General features: G+C 45.5%; 1 protein-coding gene across 3 annotated transcripts in view; it reads left to right on the top strand.

Annotated features, from left to right (window-relative positions):
- erich2 (glutamate-rich 2) overlaps nucleotides 1–23,542 on the top strand; it is a 321,595-nt gene that overhangs the window by 86,240 nt on the left and 211,813 nt on the right. For all 3 annotated transcript variants that reach the window (XM_072475841.1, XM_072475840.1, XM_072475842.1), the window contains one exon: nucleotides 17,642–17,761. In XM_072475841.1, the coding sequence (XP_072331942.1) occupies nucleotides 17,642–17,761 (120 nt within the window). The remainder of the gene's footprint in view (nucleotides 1–17,641; nucleotides 17,762–23,542) is intronic.

Genomic DNA, 23,542 nt, shown 5'->3' with positions numbered 1-23,542 from the left:
AGTGTCTTAAATTTTTGATCTTGTTTTACTAACATAGAATATTTAGAGTCTACTAAGGTAAGGAAATCAACTAATTTGGAATACTTCTCGCTGTCGGCTTCCTTGCCATGCTGTCTCCATGAGAGAGCAAGATCATGAGACATTACATCAACTACTGTGTCTCATTAGCCTATCATAGTTAGGATTAACCCCTTATACTACAAAGCAGAGGCAGGTTACTCGCTTGTGCCAGCATGAGGCCTGTGGCACCAGTTCCCGGTGTTGAGGTGCCAAAAGAGCACCCGAATTGGCTGCCTCATCTGCAATGATGCAGGGGCTTGCTTTTTTAGATCGATTTCCTCTGTCAGGGGGCTCCTAATGAGGAAAATGTCCAACAGGGGGTAATCCCCCTCAACATCACCCCTGCCTAGCCCAGCCCTTTTATGGCACTCATGCATGTCTAGGGGCATGCTTCTTTGCATCAGTGCAACAAATTGGTCAATGCTGGAGAATATGACATGCATCCTGTGCATGGAGTGCCATGTTCTTGCATTCACTTTGAGTGATGCCATGTTATGGTTCTGCAAACAGTCGGTCGCTCATACAGTGGAGGAGCTCATGTAAACATATACCTCAGACATTTCAGAATACTTCTCACAAGTGGACTCCCCCATTCTTTGCCCAAGGCTTCACATTGTCTCGGGGAACTCCGAAATTTGGACACATTTGTTTTGTTGCTGCCGAATGACCTGCCTTGTATGCGATCCCCGAGACTCTGCACCTCTATCCAACTGAGCTGCCCTCCATTCTCGAAAGGGGAGAGAGCACAATTACTTCTGCCTCTGTCACCTCCTTCTGCTCACAAGCAAAGTCCTGGCTATCTTGTGCCACCCATTCTAAACTGATGTGAGGCCCCACCGAGGTGAGTACATCTACTCACATGGAACTGGAACGTGCAACTGATGCTGGTGTCTCGGGTACTCATTCTCTGAAGATGCCACCGTTGACATAGTGGTATGCTGAGGTTGCTGCTCTGCAATTTATCTTGTGGGAGGCATGAGATATTGGTTAGGAATCCTGTCCTCTGTCACTAGCTTCTTAGGCAGAGCTGCAGCAGCCCAAGACAGGGTGTATACAAACAACAGCAGAGTTCCATCCTCTTCACATGGAAATGGTACATGCTTTCACCATTTCTTGGACAGCACCATCTTGCCTTCGCTGACCTTTTGCCGAGCTGACATTGTGGCACTTTGTAGGCCCTTCTCCTCCATTGGATATCACAGTTGTGATATGTGCCACTTCACTGCATTGAACACTTTCTTTCTCCAGTGAGTGAATTAAGACGATGGTTCCATCCTTTACTACGTCCTGCGGCTTACTCACTTATAATTTCCATAGTCCAAAGTCATCACCTCATGTTCTTCACGTGTGTGTGTTTCCCACAGCTCAGGGGTGCACCAACACACACTTACCTTCACTGCTCCTGAGCATTTTGTGCCATCAGTCTGCTCTGCTCATTGTGCTGGTGAGTCCAGATCTGGAGGTCTGCTGGGTGCAACATCACACTCCCCTTGCCAGACTTCAGAAGGTCGTTAAGGCACTCCTGCTCTGTACCACAGTGCGGTTCTCACCATCTGAACCACCTTCATCCATGCCTGTTTTATCTGACTGACTAGTCTCTTCCTGCCACGTTCTGGAAACAGGCCGCTATTCTGGACTGTGACCACCTCTAACGACTTTCAGTGAGGTGTCAGGAAATTGTTGTGTGAGTACCATTTTGCTGCTCCACTTCATTCATGCCTCTGCCATCGCCCAGGATGCTGGCATCCACAATCATGGTTGTCAGGTGCCCTTGAAGTTAGGCTTGCCACTTTTACATCTTGACTCCTCAACATTTCTGTTGTCCTAAATTGGATGGTGAACATGCCAGATGGGCACTAATTAGTGGTCTCCTTGGACTCAGTGGATATCCAGCAGCAATGTTGCACGGGGTAGGGACCTGGAAATGGTCCGAGGAACCTAGAAATAGCAGTAGACCATTCTGTTGGATCAAGGCTGATCGTCTCCCTCAACCTCATTTTCCCAGACTATCTCCATATCCCCTGACGTCATTAGTATCTAGAAATTCATTGATCTCTATCTTGAACATGCTCAATGACAGCCCCCACTGCCTTCTGGAGTAGAGAATTCCAAAGATTCACCACCTTCTAACTGAAGAAATTCCTCCTCATTTCAAAGGTCTGCCTCTTATTCTGAGACTATGCCCATTTTAATGAGATCGCCTCTCATTCTTTGAAATTCTAGCGAATTCTGAGTTACCTCAGTTTCTCCTCCGAAGTCAATCCTGCCATCCCAGCGATTAGTCTGGTGAACCTCCATGGCAAGTATTTCCTTCTGTGAATAAGAGACCAAAACTCTGCACAATACTCCCGATGCGGTCTCAACAAGGCTCTATATAATTGCAACAAGGTATCATTACTCCTGAAACGTTCATACAAGGCTGTGAAAAAGGGGTATTGCCCCAATCTAATCCAAATACAGTTCACTGCCCTGATACGAGGCGGAAAGGAAGACAACTGCACTTATTCCTATTTATTTAATGCAGAGCCAGGGAGTAGAGGCTGGTTTAGCTCAGTGGGCTAGACAGCTGGTTTGTGATGCATAACAAGGCCGGCAGCGCGGGTTCAATTCCTGTACCAGCTGAGAATTCTGAATTGTCCCTCTGTGTACCCTGAAGGGGGGGTTCAACGATGATGCTTCTTAAAACTGAATAGTTAGCATGCCACTAGAGTAGTTTTACATAAGTTACTTTATTAAGGATTGAGTTGAATTATAGGAAGAGTACTGAGTATTCATTATTAACCATTAAACATGTATTTTTAGGACATAGCAGTAATAAGTAATCAAATGGGATTTAGGATGGCTAACGTGACCAAAAGGACATTACTTCTGACATCCTGTCTTTGTGAAACAATCCAGGGTGCTGGTTTTGTTGTTCTGTTTCTCACAAACAGTCAGCACAGGCTGCTGAAATTGTACATAGCTGTCAGGTTGAGGATTAATCATGGGTTGCTTGCGATTCTATTGGGTGAAGTTTATACATTGCTTGCAATTCTATTGGGTGAAGTTTCAACAATGCTTGCAATTCTATTGGATAAGTTTAAACGTCTTATCCAATAGAATTGCAAGCAGTGTTTAAACTTCACCCAATAGAATTGCAAGCAATGGATCACGTCCAACTTGGGTGGGCTATTGATTTTTGAACGTTGTATAAGTACTGTGTTCTGGTCTTTGTTCAGCAGTACAGTTGGCAGATATCCAGTCTGTTGACGTGTACTCGTAACAAGCTTGATTAAATAGCCATCTTGTCCAGGTTGTTGTTGTTTGTTCCTCTCTGTACTGAGTTGAGCCACCGTGAATAACACCACGTGGAAGCTGACTCAAAACACAGGTCCTGAAACCACGCCTACAGCATACCCAAACAGGCGCCGGAATGTGGTGACTAGGAGATTTTCACAGTAACTTAATTGCAGTGTTAATGTAAGCTTGTGACAATAAAGATTATTTACCATTTATTTACTCAAATTTCCTTGCGATGAAGGCCAACAGCACGGTAGCATTGTGGATAGCACGATTGCTTCACAGCTCCAGGGTCCCAGGTTCGATTCCGGCTTGGGTGACTGTCTGTGCGGAGTCTGCACATCCTCCCCGTGTGTGCGTGGGTTTCCTCCGGGTGCTCCGGTTTCCTCCCACAGTCCAAAGATGTGCAGGTTAGGTGGATTGGCCATGATAAATTGCCCTTAGTGTCCAAAATTGCCCTTAGTGTTGGGTGGGGTTACTGGGTTATGGGGATAGGGTGGAGCTGTTAACCTTGGGTAGGGTGCTCTTTCCAAGAGCCAGTGCAGACTCGATGGGCCGAATGGCCTCCTTCTGCACTGTAAATTCTATGATTCTATGATTCTATGATCATGGAACCACAATCAGATTTCCTCAAATTCAGAGGGGTATTAATTGTACTCTTGTGGCATCAAGGCTCGCTCACAGCAGCCATGTCGCTTTGTGAACAGAAAGCGCTTCCACTCACTCAATATTTAGGTAGTGTATGACTGTTGCAAGCAGTTCATGTAAGTGTTGCCAAGGTTTTCAGGAACTTTGTTGCCAAGGTTTCCAGGAACCTGCCATGACTCCTACATTCTTGGGCAGTCTCGGTTGTCTCAGCTCTTCAGACCATCAAACATCCTGGGGTATAAAGGCCACTGAAATCGAAGCTTCTAACTCCTGTATGCCCTGTATCTACCTAGCTGTACCTTACAAATATTTAAAGCATCAGCTTCCACTGCCTTAAATGAGCGGCCCTGCTTTTTTAAACAGTGACCCCTGGTTCTAGATTCTCTGACAAAAGGAAACATTGCTCCACACCCACCATGTCAATACCCCGTAGGATCTGAAAGGTTTTGATCAAATCACCTCTTACTCTCCTTAGCTCTAGCGGATACAAACCTAACCTCTCCAACCTTTTCTCTTAAGACAACTCGCCCATTCGTAGTATTTGTCCAGTAAACCTTCTCTGAACTGCTTCTAATGCATTTACATCTTCGCTTAGATCAGGACTGAACATAGTACTCTAGTTGTCTCAGCAATGCCCTGTACAACTGGCATAACTTCCCTACTTTTGTAATCAATTTTCCTCTCAAATTATCACTTTCTATTAACTTTCCTGATTACTTGCTGTAATTTGTTTGATCGATCTGGGGGTGCCCAGCAATACACATGCTCAAGATTATCCCACATCACTGTCTTTTGCTGCACATTGCGAAACCTGGCATGCCAGAGGGGAATAGCGCTGAAGCCAGAGGAAGCACTGCGCAATCCGCATCCTCACAGAAGGGGGATGAGCATGAGGTGCCACAGCGTATACCAGCTGATGAAGATGGCACAGCGAAGCCTAGGCCACAGGACACTTACATATATGGCAGGGAGATTCCCCTCTCTGATCAGTAGATGTTTCGGACCAGTAGAGAGAAGCTGAGCCAATAATTTCTCTCCCAGAGGCAGGTCTCCTGACCTGTCACCAGAGACCCTCTGCATTTTTGTATCCCCATGGTCTCTAAATGCAAAAGCCTTCATCAAACAAGTGCCCATAATCTCCTCAACTTTACAGAACATTCAGATATAACATCTGGCTCATCACACCTGTTTCATTGAAATAAATATGCAATTCACTATTGATTACATTTCAACATCCCTTTCTTTCATTAAACGTTACAAATGTTTGAATGTTACAAAATAATATCACCCAGTAAAATTCAAGTGTTAGGCTTTGCACTTAGGTGCATACTTAGGTAACTTCTATGGGGTGTTCCTCAAGCAGATGTGGAGGCTGCCTTTCTTGCTCCAGTGCAATAAACGGCCGTGGCTTTGTGATACCTGTACCCTACTGGGGCCTGGCACATTTGGAACTACTTATATTTTTGCGCGGGCCATCTCTTTAATCAGAGCAATATTGTGTCACCGTAAAAGGGGTTGAGAGATGTGTCTTTATCTGTGGAACTGCTCTGAAAGGAGACTCGTTGCCTGAAACTTGCGCTTCCTTTCCCTTTTGAGGCCTCACATTCACTCCTGTGATCGCCTGGAGTGGTTGTGCTCCTGATGTTGGGAAGATGCGAGGCTGGCGCAACTCACTCATTCATTGTTCTACTGCCTCATGAATGAGACAGTTCTCTGGAAATCTGCTTGAAACCCCGACATCCACTTCATAGTCATAGATTATCATAGAATTTACAGTGCAGAAGGAGGCCATTCGGCCCATCGAGTCTGCACAGGCTCTTGGAAAGAGCACCCTACCCAAGGTCAACACCTCCACCCTATCCCCATAACCCAGTAAACCCACCCAACACTAAGGGCAATTTTGGACACTAAGGGCAATTTATCATGGCCAATCCACCTAACCTGCACATCTTTGGACAGTGGGAGGAAACCGGAGCACCCGGAGGAAACCCACGCACACACGGGGAGGATGTGCAGACTCCGCACAGACAGTGACCCAAGCCGGAATCAAACCTGGGACCCTGGAGCTGTGAAGCAATTGTGCTATCCACAATGCTACCGTGCTGCCCTGGAGCACATGGATACATGGAGCACACTTGCTACTATGCTCCATGTATCTCCATGAGGGTTACCACTCGCAATGGAGAACACAATGTGTTAACACACCAGAGAAATTTAGCCATTTTGTCTTATGGATAGAAGGCTGTCTCATTTGCGCATGGATCTTTTCTGCTTCTGGAAACACTGATGCTCCAGCTGAAGCCTCTGCTATTTTGATGCTGACACACAAGGCTTACTATCTGCATGACATGGAACTGAGCATTGGTGAGCCTCCACGCTTCTCCAAGAGGAAGTGGCTGCAGCTGTTGCTGCCTTTGGTACTTCCTTCTACGCGTCTGTGAAGTGCTGACCAGATTGCATCACCCATTTTACATGCGCAAAACAACCCACTGCTAAGAGTCTACAAGACCATAAAACATAGGCGCGGAAGTAAGGCCATTCGGCCCATCGAGTCCACTCCACCATTTAATCATGGCTGATTTCAACTCCATTTACCCGCTCTCTCTCCATAGCCCTTAATTCCTCGAGAAATCAAGAATTTATCAACTTCTGTCTTAAAGACACTCAACGTCCCGACCTCCACCGCCCTCCGTGGCAATGAATTCCACAGACTCACCACTCTCTGGCTGAAGAAATTTCTCCTCATCTCTGTTCTAAAGTGACTCCCTTTTATTCTAAGGCTGTGCCCCCGGGTCCTAGTCTCCCCTGCTAATGGAAACAACTTCCCTACGTCCACCCTATCTAAGCCATTCATTATCTTGTAAGTTTCTATTAGATCTCCCCTCAACCTCCCAAACTCCAATGAATATAATCCCAGGATCCTCAGACGTTCATCGTATGTTAGGCCTACCATTCCTGGGATCATCCGTGTGAATCTCCGCTGGACCCGCTCCAGTGCCAGTATGTCCTTCCTGAGGAGTGGGGCCCAAAATTGCTCACAGTATTCTAAATGGGGCCTAACTAGTGCTTTATAAAGCTTCAGAAGTACATCCCTGCTTTTATATTCCAAACCTCTTGAGATAAATAACAACATTGCATTTGCTTTCTTAATTACGGACTCAACCTGCAAGTTTACCGTTAGAGAATCCTGGACTAGGACTCCTAAGTCCCTTTGCACTTCAGCATTATGAATTTTGTCACCGTTTAGAAAATAGTCCATGCCTCTATTCTTTTTTCCAAAGTGCAAGACCTCGCACTTGCCCACGTTGAATTTCATCAGCCATTTCTTGGACCACTCTCCTAAACTGTCTAAATCTTTCTGCAGCCTCCCCACCTCCTCAATACTACCTGCCCCTCCACCTATCTTTGTATCATCGGCAAACTTAGCCAGAATGCTCCCAGTCCCGTCATCGAGATCGTTAATATATAAAGAGAACAGCTGTGGCCCGAACACTGAACCCTGCGGGACACCACTCGTCACCGGTTGCCATTCCGAAAAAGAACCTTTTATCCCAACTCTCTGCCTTCTGCCAGACAGCCAATCGTCAATCCTGTTAGTACCTTGCCTCAAATACCATGGGCCCTTATTTTACTCAGCAGTCTCCCGTGAGGCACCTTATCAAAGGCCTTTTGGAAGTCAAGATAGATAACACCCATTGGCTCTCCTTGGTCTAACCTATTTGTTATCTCTTCAAAGAACTCTAACAGGTTTGTCAGGCATGACCTCCCCTTCTAAATCCATGCTGACTTGTCCTAATCTGACCCTGCACTTCCAAGAATTTAGAAATCTCATCCTTAACGATGGATTCTAGAATCTTGCCAACAACCGAGGTTAGGCTAATTGGCCTATAATTTTCCATCTTTTTTCTTGTTCCCTTCTTGAACAGGGGGATTACAACAGCGATTTTCCAATCCTCTGGGACTTTCCCTGACTCCAGTTACTTTTGAAAGATCATAACTAACGCCTCCACTATTTCTTAAGCTATCTCCTTTCGAACTCTAGGATGTAGCCCATCTGGGTCCGGAGATTTATCAATTTTTAGACCTCTTAGTTTCTCTAGCACGTTCTCCTTTGTGATGGCTACCATATTCAACTCTGCCCCCTGACTCTCCTGAATTGTTGGGATATTACTCATGTCTTCTACTGTGAAGACTGACGCAAAGTACTTATTTAGTTCCTCAGCTATTTCCTTGGTGTTCCCTTCCTAAATGTTCCCTTACTTTAAGATCTTTTCTCAAGTCTGGCTCATTACATAACACTAAGTCCAGAATGGCCTGTTCCCTCGTGGGCTCCATCACAAGTTGTTCCAAAATCCCTCCTGTAAACATTCAATGAATTTCCTTTCTTTGGGTCCACTGGCAACATTATTTACCCCGCCCCCTCCTCCCACCTCTCTGTCTTTTCGATAGGTTGTGAATCCCTGGATATTTAAATGCCAGTCTTGAACCGCCTACAACCACGTCTCTGTGCTGGCAGAGGTGTTCAGGAATGAAATTATGTAGTATCTTCAGATGGTGTTGCATCCTGTGATCTTTCAATGGGTGATATTTTCCATTTCCCCCCAAAATGTTGTCTCGGGCAAGAAAAGTGGCGTGTAGCTTGCCAAACATTTTGGAAAGAAGATGCTGGGGGCATGGCTCATGCTATCACAATAGCGGGGTGGGTCGGGCTGGAAAAGGCCGGCAGCCGGGAATCCTAAGACTTCATACTCCTTATACTGCCCAATACCTCCCTCAGCCCCAAGGGCTCCTCTAGCGCCTGCCTCTTCTCTTCCTGCCAACTGTGGAAACTCCAGCTCGTCTAAGAACCGTCCCATGTCCCCCTCTTCAGCCCCCCCCCCCCTCCCGGTCCACCCTGCACAGCTCCTTATAATAATCCTTAAACACCTTGTTTATCTTCCCCGGCTCTGACACCACGTCTCTTCCCAAGTCCGTATCATAGAATTTACAGTGCAGAAGGAGGCCATTCGGCCCATCGAGTCTGCACCGGCTCTTCGAAAGAGCACCCTACCCAAGGTCAACACCTCCACCCTATCCCCATAACCCAGTAACCTCACCCAACACTAAGGGCAATTTATCATGGCCAATCCACCTCACCTGCACATCTTTGGACTGTGGGAGGTGGAAACCCACGCACACACGGGGAGGATGTGCAGACTCCGCCAGACAGTGACCCAAGCCGGAATCGAACCTGAGACCCTGGAGCTGTGAAGCAATTGTGCTATATCTTCAATACTTCCCTGGACGCGGCCTGCCTTCGTAGTTGATGCACTCACATTCGACTCCCCTTCTCCCCGTATTCGTGCTGCACCCCTCTTGCCCTGCGCAGCTGTCCTACCGCCCGCCCCGTTGTCGACCTATTAAATTGCCCTTGTAAATTTTTCCTCCTCACCAATCCCTCTATGGTGGGCACCCTCGAGTACTTCCTATCCACCTCCACTATCTTGTTCATTAGCCATGCATATCTCATTATCCACACTAATTGGTCCTGGTTGGGCGTGAAGGACATCGCCTGGCAAAGTGACCTGTTCTGCCACACTTGTAACAGATCTTTCCAAGTGCGGGACATCGTCGTGCAAATGTTGATTGCCATATTGCTGGCACAAAATGGCGGATCTGACTAGCCCTCAAAATGGCCACCTGCACTGAGACCATGTTTCTTTTTCAACTGCGTCATGGTGTGCTCAAAATGGACGCCCGCACTGAGACCACGTTTCTTTTTTGACTGTGTCACAGTGCTTATGGCGCTGGCGTCTTCTGCCTGATTGGTGCCAAAATGTTGCAGGCTGAGCATACTAATCTGTGCAGTTAGTTCACTAGCATGCAAAGCAGATCTTGATAGAGTTTTCTAACTTCAGGTCCTCTTCCCTCAATAACCTCGCACATACATTGTCATTTGCTACAGCGAACACTATCTAGTCGCGGATCATCGATGAGTTTAAGTACTAAAATTGCACGACTGCGTATTCAACCGCAAGTCAGTAACAAAAGAATCAATAGGTTCATCTGATTTTTGCGTGCGCGTACCAAATAGATGATGTTCAAATGTTTCATTTTTCGTCAGAGAGCAAAGCCAATCAAAGTACTGTATTACTACATCAAAACTTTTGCTTTCGTCTTCGCTGTCAAAGGCAAAGGTATTGTATGTTTCTCGTGCTTGAGGACCTGCTACCGTGAGCAGCAATGCAATGCGCCTCTTGTCAGGCTGTGCCTGCAGGCCAAGGGCTGCAACATAGAGTCTAAATTGCTGCTTGAACACACAGCAATTTTCATCTATGTTACCCGAGACTTGAAGCTGGTGGGGTGCCTTCAAACCTTCCATCTCTAACTTCACAGTCTTTTGTTGTGTTGAGTTGCAGATGGCCGTAGAGCATCAGGTCGGCGGCCAAATCTCTTTTTGTTCTTCAGCCTATTTCATCCCGTCTTTTCCGTTGTTATCTTTTAGTGAGCTGCACTCCTGGTACCATGTTGTGTTCTGTGATATAACTGTTGTAATGATGTACACAGAACATATAGTTTAACTATAAAGATGATTTATTAACAGGCACGTGTAAAAGGTAACAAATGAATTATAATACAGACAATGACTACTAAATAAATTTAGTGAATTTTCCTGGAGCTACTCTAAGTGCGACAATCTTCTTGTATGACTTGCTACCAACTAACTGGTGTCCCGAGTCACGTGATAGATCTCTAATGCCACCTGCTGGTCGGAGGTTGTATCGATAACTATGTGCACTGATAGACAACTATGTACATTGATGAGTACATGCATATCACCACAGTGGTGATGAGGGCAATTTTACCTCCCGTTTTTGGTGCTGTTTGATATTTTGAGCTGTAATATAGGCATATCTCTTGCCTGGTGAGTATGTGCGTGCCATTTTAAGGCACAATAAGCATGCAGTGTCATGCTGCTGGAATGGCACGATGAGGCAGCCATTCAGCTGTCTCAATGCAACATTCGCCCATTCCTGGGCCTGAGCTTCGCGTGCATGATATCATAATGTTAATATCGATGCATGGTGCTTTCCCATACCGAGGTCTGCCATCTGATCTCAGATTTCCTGGATTCCATCACTTTATGCTTGGCTGCCAGTTGTCAACTATTAATGCTACTCACCTTTCCAGGACACAGTCGGTCATTAATTATTTTCCTATGTTGGATCCAGATTCTGGCAACACCATCTCAGCATTCATGACTGCCAACACCCGCCATGCTTCTTGGTACCACTTGATGGCCTCTTTCTCCTGTCTCTGGAACGAAGGCCTGCTTCCTTTTGCTGATGGCTTCTAAAAGGCCAAGAAAGTAGGTGTTGTTGAAGCATGGGGCAACCCTTCCTCTTTCTGCGACCATCTCTATACTGCCTTGTCAGCTGTCCATGCCCTCCCATGTGCCTCTGGGTTCAAGCTGACCGATACACATTAAACATGTGTGTTTAAACATCCCAGTTTCATGCAAGGCACTGGCACTAGGATCAAGTCTTACTTTTCGATTTCTTTGCTGACAGCCCAGTAGTTGGATACCAATGGTAAAATACAGGGGGAGGTCCCCCTACCCCCTTTGTGTCCCAGCCCTACAGATTTCCATTCTAGCAGCAAAATCCAGGACATTGTTCCTGCATTTCCCAGCAATTTGCCTAACTATTTGCTCTTTTATCTCCTGCTGACTATTTGGATTGTTTGTGGTCTGCAGTATTCTCCCAGCATTTGATTGACTCTTTTTCCCCTCCTCCGTTTGACCCACTTGGCCTCATTTGAAGCTTCTTTGAGCATATCATCCCTTCTCACAGCTGTGAATATTTCTTGAACCAATCTTGTCTTGTCCTGCCCTCACCAGTCTAAGATCCCTGTAACCAGGAATGTTGAGCTGCCATTCCTGTCCTCCTTTAATCCACGTTTCAATAAAACTATGATGTCAAGTTTCCAAGTGTCATCCTTTGCCTTTAGCTCATCTGTCTTATTCACTAAAGATCTTGCATTGAACTTGTATTTGGAGGAGATGGACTTTCATTGGACTAGTATTCCAGAGGCTCAGGTTAATGCTCTGGGGATATGGGCTCAAATCCCATCTTGGCAGCTGGTGGAATTTAAATTCACTTAACAAATCTGAAATATAAAGCTAGTCTTAGACCACGACAACTATCAGCTTATTCAAGTTGCCCAATAGTAGCAATTTTGGTAGATATTTTCTTAGTTTATCAATAATGATAAGGCTTCCTGGCATTGTGAATTGTTGTAAAAATCCATCTAGTTCACTAATGTCCTTTAGGGAAGGAAATCTGGCATCCTTTTCTGATATGGCCTATAAGCGACTCCAGACCCACAGCAATGTGGTTGACCCTTAACTGCCATCTGAATTAGCCTAGTAAACCACTCAGTTCAAGGATAGTTAGAGATGGGCAACAAATGCTGGTCTTGTTGGCGATGCCAGCATCCCATGAAGAATTTTTAAAAACTACTTACCACTAATTACAAATCCTTTGTTGTCGATCATCTAAATCTTTTGTTCTCTGACCTTCCAACTTGCTAACTAATTATCTGCCTTCCATTTCCAGCCTTGCTTCTCTCCCTACTAAATCTATACTCTGATTTCCATCCCCCTGCCAAGCTAGATTAAATCCTTCCCAATACAACCAACAAAACTCCCCACTACAATATTAGTCTCTGCCCAGTTAAGGTGCAACCCATCCTGTTTATTCAGGTCCCAACTCCCCCAGAACTAGTCCCAGTGCTCTAGGATTCTAAAACCCTCCCTCCTACAAAATCTCTTAACCATGTATTCACCCACACTGTCACCTTATTTCTGCACTCACTTGCATGTGGCACCAGGAGTAATCCAGAGATTTCTACATTTAAGGCCCTGCTTTATAAATTTTGTTCAGAGCACCCTAAAATCTTCCTGCATGACCTTATTCCTTTTTCTATCGCTATGGATGCTGCCAATATGCATCACAACATCTGGTTGTTCACCTTCTCCCATTTCAATATTTTGCAGCCTGTCAGTGACACTTTGATGTTGGGACCGCGTCTGGCACCAGGGTGAGAATCCAGTTCCACGCATGGAATCGGGTCCAGCACTGGTTCCTCGATTCTCCGGCCCCCGAAAAGCGGCGTACTTGGGAAATATGCCGTACCGCGAATCCTCTACCAGCGGCCATTGTCAGAGGCCCGCCCCGCTATTATCCGCCCCTGACCGGCCGAAGTCCCGACGGTGTGGACCACTTATCGTCCTGCCGTTCGGGATACTTGCTTAGCGGCTGCAGATTCAGTCCGTGGCTGCCATGGTCGGGGGTGCGCAAATCGGAAGGCAGGTGGGGGCCTTGTACGGGACCGGGGTATTTTCAAGCGGGGGGTTCGGGTTGAGCGCGCGGCCGATTGGGGACACTATTTGCACGGTCCAGCTCTGCAGTCTGAGTCCGCCACGGAGTACGATGCGGCCGCTGGAGGCCGCTACCATGCGCATGCTCGGCCTCTGACCCGGAAGTGCCTGGGACCGTATCTGCAGCTGGAGCTGGAGCTGCGAGCCTCACGATGGCTCCCTGCTGGCCCCCTACAGGGCTGTGAATATGTGGCCTTTTGACGCCAGTTTTTCTGACGTAAAAGGCCACAGTTTTCACGATGGCGTGGGGCCATAGTCCCTGAAACGGAGAATCCAGCCCACCATCTTTTAGTCACAACTGTCATTTCAGCGCTGTGGCAAGGTAGAAACCCAATTGGCGAGGTAAAGATATGGAGTTGTCAGAAAAGTGAGCATGGGTTTGAGAGGAAAGAAAGTTTGGAGATGAGGTGACTGTTTCCAAGAAAAATGGATAAAAGATGACCAATTATAGCAGATTTGATGGGTAGGGTAACAGTATCTCAAGAGACAGAACTGTTAACTTTGTCAGCTAACATTGAGGCCGGGAAGGAAAGATAAGTGGTTCACAGTTTGATGGGAATAGAGTCGCGAGAGCAAGAGGTGGATCTCAAACTATCCAATTCAGTTTTCATTCTTGGAATAATGAAACTACTATTACAGTCTTCTCATAATGCCTGAAGAATTCATTATAGAAAGGGCATGAAACCTGTTTCACTTAGGACATTTCAGAAGATCGGTGATTGAGAGATGCTTCAGCACGTCTGTCTGGACTTGATTTAAATCCAAACAGTGTTGCTCCTGATATCAGAATACACTTTTTCAGGGTTTTTCCCCAATTTGACTAATAATGCCCATCATGGTAGATAATTTCTTAGTTTATCTGTAATGTTAAAACATCTTGGCGATGTGAATCAAGTCTTCATCTAGGTTCCAAGTTCCATTACCAACATTTATTATGATGTATGATATTAATCTTCTAGAGTATTGATGGGTAAAATATTCCCTTGTAGGATTTTTAAAGTAATAAATTTCAAAATGACACTTGATAGAATCATAGATCATAATTAACTGCAGATTCTATATAGAATTACTTGGGCTGCATAACTACCTTTAGCCTATTTTACTTTGAGGACTTGAAGGTTCAATAGTGATTTACATATCACCTGAAAGTTGTGAAATAATCAGGGTTTAGATATATATTTTTATGAATTAAGCTGTGAATCAACTGTGCTAACCGCTATGCCACCACTCTGGCGCTGGGTTCTTCACTGGCTGGATTCTCCGTTGCGCCGGCAGCGTACCCATACCCAGGGATTTCCTGACAGTGTGCTTGTCAGGAATGGGAAACCCCATTGGCCAGCTGGCAGGATGGAGAATCCCGCTGCCGGTGGGGATGCACCACACCAGAAAACTGGTGCGATAGGACGGAGAATCCCACCCCTGGTGTCTGCAGGGAAAACATCCTCCTCAAAGAACGGCATCAGAAGACAACTAGCAAAGCACTCTCGCTGACACAGGAACTGAAAGAAAACCCAACGCAATTGTCTGAAATCCTATAACCTCTACTGGAGCACATCCCACACAAACCGATAACAGCCCCACTTCTCAATGGTGCAACTCTTGGTTGACTGAAAACATCACAACCTCGTAACTGACTCAAGTGGAGAAATCCCAGGTTTCAGTCTTTCATGGATAATCTGGACACTATCAACCGCTTTAGGGCAGGCCAAGGGAAGATGTGGCCCACAATTGGAACATGAGTAACAACTCAAATTGTGACTGTGGCCATAAAATCAAATCAATGTCCATATACTAAACTCCTGCCATATGATATGAATACCTAGTGGCATCTCAGACATTCACACTGCACCAGCTGAAGCTGAGAAGTAGACTATTAACCTAATATCAAACTATAACTGCCTCCTCAGCCATAGGTGTGTGGATATATAGATATGTATGACGTATTGCTACTTTAAAATATTGGTCCTGATAATGAGCTCATATAGCATTATAGGCCTTATGATGAATACTCAAAGAAAATGCAGAACAAACTGTAATAGCCCGCATGGGGCCAACAGGATGGGAATGATTCTCTTCCCCATGGTCCTTGTGGAGCATGAGCCCCCAGCTAGGCGCGAGGATCTCTATTAACCACTGTGTAAAAGGTCGGCAGGATCTACCAAGCAGTATAAATATCGTGTGTAAATAAAACTACGTTTCTTTATTTTACTCGGTATGGACTCCCCGTGTCCTTATTAAACAAACCCCTACACTTTTGTCTTTTATTTACTTTGTAAATTGAAAACAGATTGAAACATTATGTTAACTACTGCTCAAGAGCAGTATATTTTATATTTTTTATAAAATATACATTGATATCCTCATGGCGATTTATAAAATTTTCGAAGCTGGACCAAAGACTTTTAGAATGGATGAATTTATGTCTGGACCCTCAAACAAAAGAAGCTTCCTGGCAGAATCAAGGAAACATGCATCTCATTATCTCTGAAGAGACAAAAATGACCCCCCCCCCCCCCTTTGTGAGCTGCACAGACCAAATTCAAAGAGAATTATACAAAAGTCATCTGCATTTCATACCCGAGGATGGCCAATTGGAGTCTACTTGGAGAAAGGGCTTGAAACCTTCCTTGCAAGTCTTAATGGTTGAGACATTTTAGATCTTGTGAGCCCAGATGAGGGATATACATCCCTTGTCAAAGTCAATGTGGAGAGGTGGAAGAAATGTGACATGGACATCTAACTTGTGGAACCCGTTATATTGCCTTGCTGTACTGCAAACTCAGTCTGCCTTTTTACTATCTAGCTAACAGCACAGAAAGGGACCTCTGTCCAGATTAAATACCTTGCCCCATCTACACTATTCCTGCTGGAACCTCTGAATCGTTGGCTACAAGACTTATTAATCGCTGCATATTTTCTCATTGTGTGAAGTCAACACCACTGGAAAAGTGAATTATACCACATTATGTTTTCATCGTGCCAATCTCCGTGATGGAATACCTCATTGGATTTTGGTTCTGGACTCTGGACCTACATTAAATAATATAGCTTTCTCTGTGGTCTCTGCACTGTAAATTTTTTCTCTACCCCTCTTTTACTGTAGGAATGCAATGGAGGCACTGTTGGCACCCTCCTCTCATGGTTTGGTGTGTGCAAATAAATTAACCCTTTGATTTCATCCAATCTCAAGTTTTCTGTGGGTTGATTAGTAGAAATTGGATTACACCAAAACTGAGGGGTTGGGAAATATGCCACTGCTTGTAAATCAAAAGCACTTTTAAGTTTACGGATGGGTGGCGAGAGGAGAAATTAATGCTGTTGAAATTAACCCCCCTCCTGTCCATAATGCAAGACACCTTTAAACAAAATGTGACCAATATTTTTAACGATTGTTGTTTCTCTTCCAACACCTAGTGCCAACACATAGGGGTCGATTCTCCGAGCCCCGCGCCGGGCCGGAGAATCGGAGCAACAGCGCCCCGACGCCGGCGCACGATTCTCTGAGGTGCCAATCAACGCCATTTGCGGCGGCACGTTTGGCACGCCGCGGCCCGCTGGAATCGGCGGGGCTGCCGATTCTCCCCCAGATGGGCGCGCATAAGAAGTACCCCACGCATGCGCAGGATGGCGCGGCCCAACTGCGCATGCGCAGGACTGAGCTGCCCCAATTGCTCATGCGCGGGACCCACGGCGCTGCGTCTTTTATGTGGCGCCGGGTCTCCAACGCCGCGCCGAGGCCCTGCCCCCGTGAAGCACGCCACGCCCCTGCCAGCCTCATGGAGGCCCCAGAATAGGGTCTGGGAATGGGCGCTGACGCCGGAGTAAAACACTCCGGTTTCTACTCCGGCGTCGATACTTAGACTCCCGTTGGGAGAATCTCGCCCATAGTGTTGCACAAGGCAGACTTTCATCTGTTTCCATAGTTAGCTTTTCCTGGAATAGGTCACCACTCCATGTCAAGCATGATTGACCAGGAGTTACTCCCGCTCTTACCACTTGCCATTGGTATGTGTTGGAAGGGTTTTGCAGCTTGATACTAAAGCTGTTTGGCTGTGTTATGAATGCACTTTCCTTGGCCATCAAGTCCTGGGGTGGGACTCAAACCCAGATATTCGGAATCAAGATTCATAGGATGATGAGGTGAAGAGAAGTAAAACATGCACAAAAATATAAACACAGAAAAAATATATCTGCTATTTGTTTTTAATTATTTTGATTCCATTTTGCTTTCAGAACAGCCTGTCTCACCAAATAATGAACTGAAAAAGTTCGTAAACCCAGAGGGAAAAAGGTCTCCTGAGAAAAGACAAAACCTGAATCTTAAGAAACAACATGTTGAATCCAAAATGAATGGTAATTTTATATTAGAAGTGATTACCAGTGTTCTATTTAATGCAATAACAACAACAATTGTATTAAAATAGTATTGTTAATATTGTAAAGTGACCCAAGGGAGGGGAGCATGAACATACACATGCAATCTGTGCATGAGTATCTGTGCTTAAGGAAGAAATAGGAACGGGTGAATGGATTAATCTGAGGCCATAAATAGCATAATTAGAGGTGGGGAGCATGTGAATAGCTGAGGTAGTGGCAAGTAAACAGGTAAAGCAGTAAAAGTTTTAGCAGCCAGAGGGAAGTAAAATGAGGGAACATCTAGCCCAACAAGTCTCCTTTACTGAGGCACTGTGGAAAACTTTTGTGATCTGGACTTTCAAAAAGAATTGACAGCTTTTAATGTGAAATTATAGGGGTGAAACTGTGATGAAGGATTCAGTTGTGCTTTAGAAATTTCAAGGAAACTGGCTAGGTGGGCAGCACAGTGGGTAGCAGTGTTGCTTCACAGCTCCAGGACCCCAGATTCAATTCCCGGCTTGGGTCATTGTCTGTGCGGAGTCTGCACGTTCTCCCTGTGTCTGAGTGGGTTTCCTCCTGGTGCTCCGGTTTCCTCCCACAAGTCCCGAAAGACGTGCTGTTAGGTGAATTGGACAACATTCTGAGTTCTCCCTCTGTGTACCCGAACAGGTGGCGGAATGTGGCGACTAGGGGCTTTTCACAGTAACTTCATTGCAGTGTTAATGTAAGCCTACTTGTAACAATAACGATTATTATTATTATTGATAGGGAGAGTTGAGGCCATGGAGGTATTAGAAAACCTGATTCAAAACACAGGAACACCGATGTTATGAGGCAATAGAACTTGGCATGAATATGGTATGGCAACAGAGTTTTGGGTGAGTTCGAGTTTATCGAGGGTGGATGAGGGAGACCAGCCAGAGGGCATTGGAATAATCTCGTATTGTAGATGTAAAAAAGGCATGGATGATCATCTGCAGATGATCTGAGATCGTCAGAGTTGGTTGATGTTACAATATGGATTTGATGATGGAGTGGGTCTGTGGTTCGAAGTTCACCTTGATGTCAAATAGGATGTCACAGTTGCAAAAGTCAAGTTCAACCCCAGAAAGTGACCAGGAAGAGGGATGGAGGCAGTGCCTAGAGAACTGAATTTGAGACCAGGATCAAAAACCTCATCCTCAGATTTCTGAATACTTGGTTCAAGAAGGTTTCTGCTGTTGGGCAAGCACTGTTCGAGACATTGGGAGGTGAGGCAGGTGTTGTTACGAGGGATGTGGAACCTGACATGTTTTCTGATGATGTCACCAAGTAGGAGTAAGTAGACGAGAAATAGAGAGGACTGAGTAGGTAAGAATACACCTAGGTGAGGGCATTTCCACCCAGCTGCATAGTGAAGGAAGGGTGTAAGAGGAGATGGTGTGGTCATTCATCACAAAGGTCGGAGACAGGTGTTGAAGGATGAGGACAGATTGTTCACCATGGCTGCAGTCGCTGGTTTAGCACAGTGGGCTAAACAGCTGGCTTGTAATGCAGCAAGGCAATGGGTTCAATTCCCGTACCGGCCTCCCCGAACAGACGACTAGGGGCTTTTCACAGTAACTTAATTGAAGCCTACTTGTGACAATAAGCAATTATTATTATTAACATGCAATTTGTGGCTTTGATAAACGTGGTTTTAGTGCAATGGCAAGGATGGATATCTGATTGGAGGGGAGCAAATATGGAGTTGTGGAAAGATGGGCAAATATTTGAAAGAGGACAGGCAATACATTCCAGGACTTTGGAGAGAAAAGTGAAATTGGAGGTGAGGGAGTAGTTTGCAAGAACAGAGAGATCACCCTTTATTCCTCTGTTCTTGCAAACTACTCCCTCACCTCCAACCTCACAGAATCTGAGCAGAGAAACTATTAATGTCAACTAATGTGGGGCGAGGAAGGGAAGGTAAGTAGTCAACGGTTGCAATTTACACTGATGCAATTCAGTTATTATTCTTGAAATAAAGAAGCTGCACTATTAAAATCTTCTCATATTGCCTGAAGAATGAATTGAAACTGAAAAAAACCTGTTTCATTCGGGCATTTCGGGAGAGAGGAGATTGAATGATGTTTTATCGCATGTGTCTGGGTTTGATTTAAATAGAGGTGAAAAGAACAGTAACCTACTGTTCCTCAATGTATTTTATCAATGTAATTTTCAAGTTGCCTAATAATAACAGTTTTGGTAGATATATTCTTAGTTTATTGGTAATGAAAGGGCTTCCTGGCAATGTGAATCAGGTTTGCAGTTTCCAAGTTGTATTACCAACATTTATTATGATGTATGATTTTAATTTTCCAGGGTATTGATGGGTAACACAGTCCCTTGTAGGATTTTTAAAGTGATAAATTTCAAATTGACACTTGCACTAAAGTTGTGGATATTACTCATTTTTACTACATGCGTTTTTCTGTTTCACTGAATCGTCTTCTCCAAATCTTGATTCCTAATTTGCCCCTTATACCAAAATAGTTCCATTATGATCATAACTAACTGTAGATTCTATATAGATTTCTTGAGCTTTGTTTTGCATAACTACCTTTAGTCTACTTCAGTTTGAGGAATTGAAAGTTCAATCATGATTTTCATTTCAGCAGATAGTTGTGAAAGTCAAGATTTGGACATCTATGTTTGTGAACCACTGTTTGAGGTTTTCAATGTATGAGGACAGTTGGATAGAGAACTCTTTCTTCAGATGGTGTCTGTCTCTTGATAATTCAATGACAGAATTTGAAAATCATTGAAAGACTGCTGATGCTTTACAAGAAGTCAAATTTATCCGACCCTTTCTGCACAACAAAGAGATTTGGAGGATTTGATTTGATTTGATTTATTATTGTCACATGTATTAGTATACAGTGAAAAGTATTGTTTCTTGTATGCTGTACAAACCATGCATACTGTGCATAGGGAAGGAAGGAGAGGCTGCAGAATATAATGTTACAGTCATAGCAAAGTGTAGAGAAAAGATCAACTTAATACGAGGTAGGTCCATTCAAAAGTCTGATAGCAGGGAAGACGCTGTTCTTGAGTCGGTTGGTACTTTGGTTACTTTTTCCAGAAGAAGGTGGAAGAGAGTATGTCCGGGGTGCGTGGGGTCCTTAATTATGCTGGCTGCCTTTCTGAGGCAGCGGGAATTATAGATAGAGACAATGGATGCGAGGCTGGTTTGCGTGATGGATTGGGCTACATTCACGACCTTTTGCAATTTCCTGTGGTCTTGGGCAGAGCAGAATCCATACCAAGCTGTGATGCAACCAGAAAGAATACTTTCCATAGTGCATCTGTAGAAGTTGGTGAGGGTCGTAGCTGACATGCCAAATTTCCTTAGACTTCTGAGAAAGTAGAGTCGTTGGTGGGCTTTTGTAACTATAGTGTCGGCATGGGGGGACCAGGACATGTTGTTGGTGACCTGGACACCTAAAAATTTGAAGCTCTCGACCCTTTCTACTTTGTTCCCATTGATGTACACAGGGGCATGTTCTCTACTACGCTTCCTGAAGTCGATGACAATCTCCTTCGTTTTGTTGACATTGAGGGGGAGATTATTGTCGTCGCACCAGTTCACCAGATTCTCTATCTCATTCCTGTACTCTGTCGCGTCATTGTTTGAAATCCGACCCACTACAGTGGTCATCAGCAAATTTGAATATTGAGTTGGAGGGGAATTTGGCCACACCGTCATAGGTATACAAGGAGTTTAGTAGGGGGCTGTGGACACAGCTTTGTGGTGCACCGGTGTTGAGTATGATCGTGGAGGAGGCGATGTTGCCTATCCTTACTTTTTGTGGCCTGTGGGTTAGAAAGCTCAGGATCCAGTCGCAGAGGGAGGAGCCGAGGCCAAGGACACGGAGTTTGGAGATTAGTTTTGTCTGAATGATGGTGTTGAAGGCTGAGCTGTAGTCAATAAATAGGAGTCTGACATAGGTGTCTTTGTTATCTAGGTGTTCCAGGGTAGAGCACAGTGTGGTGTTGGGCGTTCTGACACACAGATGAGCCAACACAGTTGTATATGGTACAACGCTATTTTATTTAAACTTTCTATGTACAGTTTTGTCTTGATACTCTGCACGAGGGGATTCCCTGTTTGTGATGTTAAAACAGGTCGTGTCCGTGTCCTTGTCCCCAGACCTACTGTCCACCAGGTGTCGTGTTCGTGCTTTTATATGGTTCCTGTCTTTGTGTGTGATTGGTTGTGGTGTTGTGTGTTCTGATTTGTCTGTTGGTGTGTCCATCATGATGTGTGTGTTTGAATATCATGACATCCCCCCTTTTTACAAAGATATGTGCCTACGTGGTAATAAATATAATCGTGTCGTGAGCGCATCTAAGAGTGTGTGTGTGTTGTGTACAGCATGTGCATATGACGTAACTATTTACATGGGGCGATGTCGGGTGCGTCACATCAACAAGGTTGTACCATAACAGAACATGAATGCGAGCGAGAAAAAAAATTTGAACAGTGGTCCAGTCAGACGATATCTGGAACGATAAACAACAACAGGTTATAGTACAGAAGTGTGTAACTTTTTGAACATATGAACGGTTTTATAAGTCCAGTCTAATGGGCTTGCGACGAGTTCGGGTTGACCGCCTCAAGGGTGGGTCAAGAACCACCGACTGATGTGCAAGCGTGGCCATGGGTGGCGATGGAGAGGGCGTGATCTGCAGCAGCTCCACAAAGTCATCCTCGGAAGACTGTTGAAGATCTGGCGTGTGTGTACTGTGTGGCTGCGAGCGTGGAAGTCGGCGAAGGGCGCGCCGATTGCGGCGACGCACTGAACCATCCGGCATGCGAATCAGGAACGAGCGGGGAGCCACACGTCGGAGGACTTTGGCCGGTGCTGACCAGCCACCATACGGTTGATGGACGCGTACTTTGTCTCCGGAGGACAGGGGGGACAGGTCCGTCGCTCGTGTGTCGTACTGACTTTTCTGGCTATAATGCTGCATTTGCATGTTATGAAGAACCGTCTCATGGTGCCAGGATGGATGGTATCGTCGTCCTGAGGGAGCGACCCATTAGGAGCTGCGCTGGCGAGAGACCCGTGGAAAGCGGGGCCGATCGATAGGCCAGCAAGGCGAGGTTAAAGTCCGATCCGGCAGCAGCCGCCTTGCACAGGAGCCGCTTGGCAATGTGGACACCCTTCTCTGCCTTCCCATTCGACTGTGGATGTAGAGGGCTGGATGTCACATGAGTGAAACCATATGCTGCGGCAAAGGACGACCATTCACGGCTGGCGAAACAGGGTCCATTGTCTGACATGACAGTCCTTGGAATGCCATGGCGAGCAAATGTTTCCTTGCAGGCCCCAATGACTGCGGACGACGTCAGATCATGTAGAGGCATGACTTCCGGGTAGTTTGAGAAGTAATCTATAATAATGATGTAATCTCTGCCGAGCGTGTGAAATAGGTCAACACCCACCTTCGCCCAGAGCGACGTCACCAACTCGTGTGGTAGAAGCGTCTCCGGAGGTTGCGCCGGCTGAAACCTCTGACAGGTTGTGCAATTGAGCACCATGTTGGCTATGTCTTCATTAATACCCGGCCAATATACCGCCTTTCGGGCCCTTCGTCTGCATTTTTCGAAGCCCAAGTGGCCTTCGTGTAGTTGATTAAGAATCATCTGGCGCATGCTGTGCGGAATAACAATCCTGTCTAATTTCATAAGGACCCCGTCTATGTTGGTAAGGTCATCTCGCACATTATAAAACTGGGGGCACTGCCCTTTGAGCC

The sequence above is a fragment of the Scyliorhinus torazame genome, chromosome 2 (genome assembly GCF_047496885.1).
Source record: "Scyliorhinus torazame isolate Kashiwa2021f chromosome 2, sScyTor2.1, whole genome shotgun sequence".
Classification (NCBI taxonomy): Eukaryota; Metazoa; Chordata; class Chondrichthyes; order Carcharhiniformes; family Scyliorhinidae; genus Scyliorhinus; species Scyliorhinus torazame.
The sequence above is the reverse complement of the archived record's forward strand: the minus strand, read 5'-3'. Positions and strand labels throughout refer to the sequence as shown.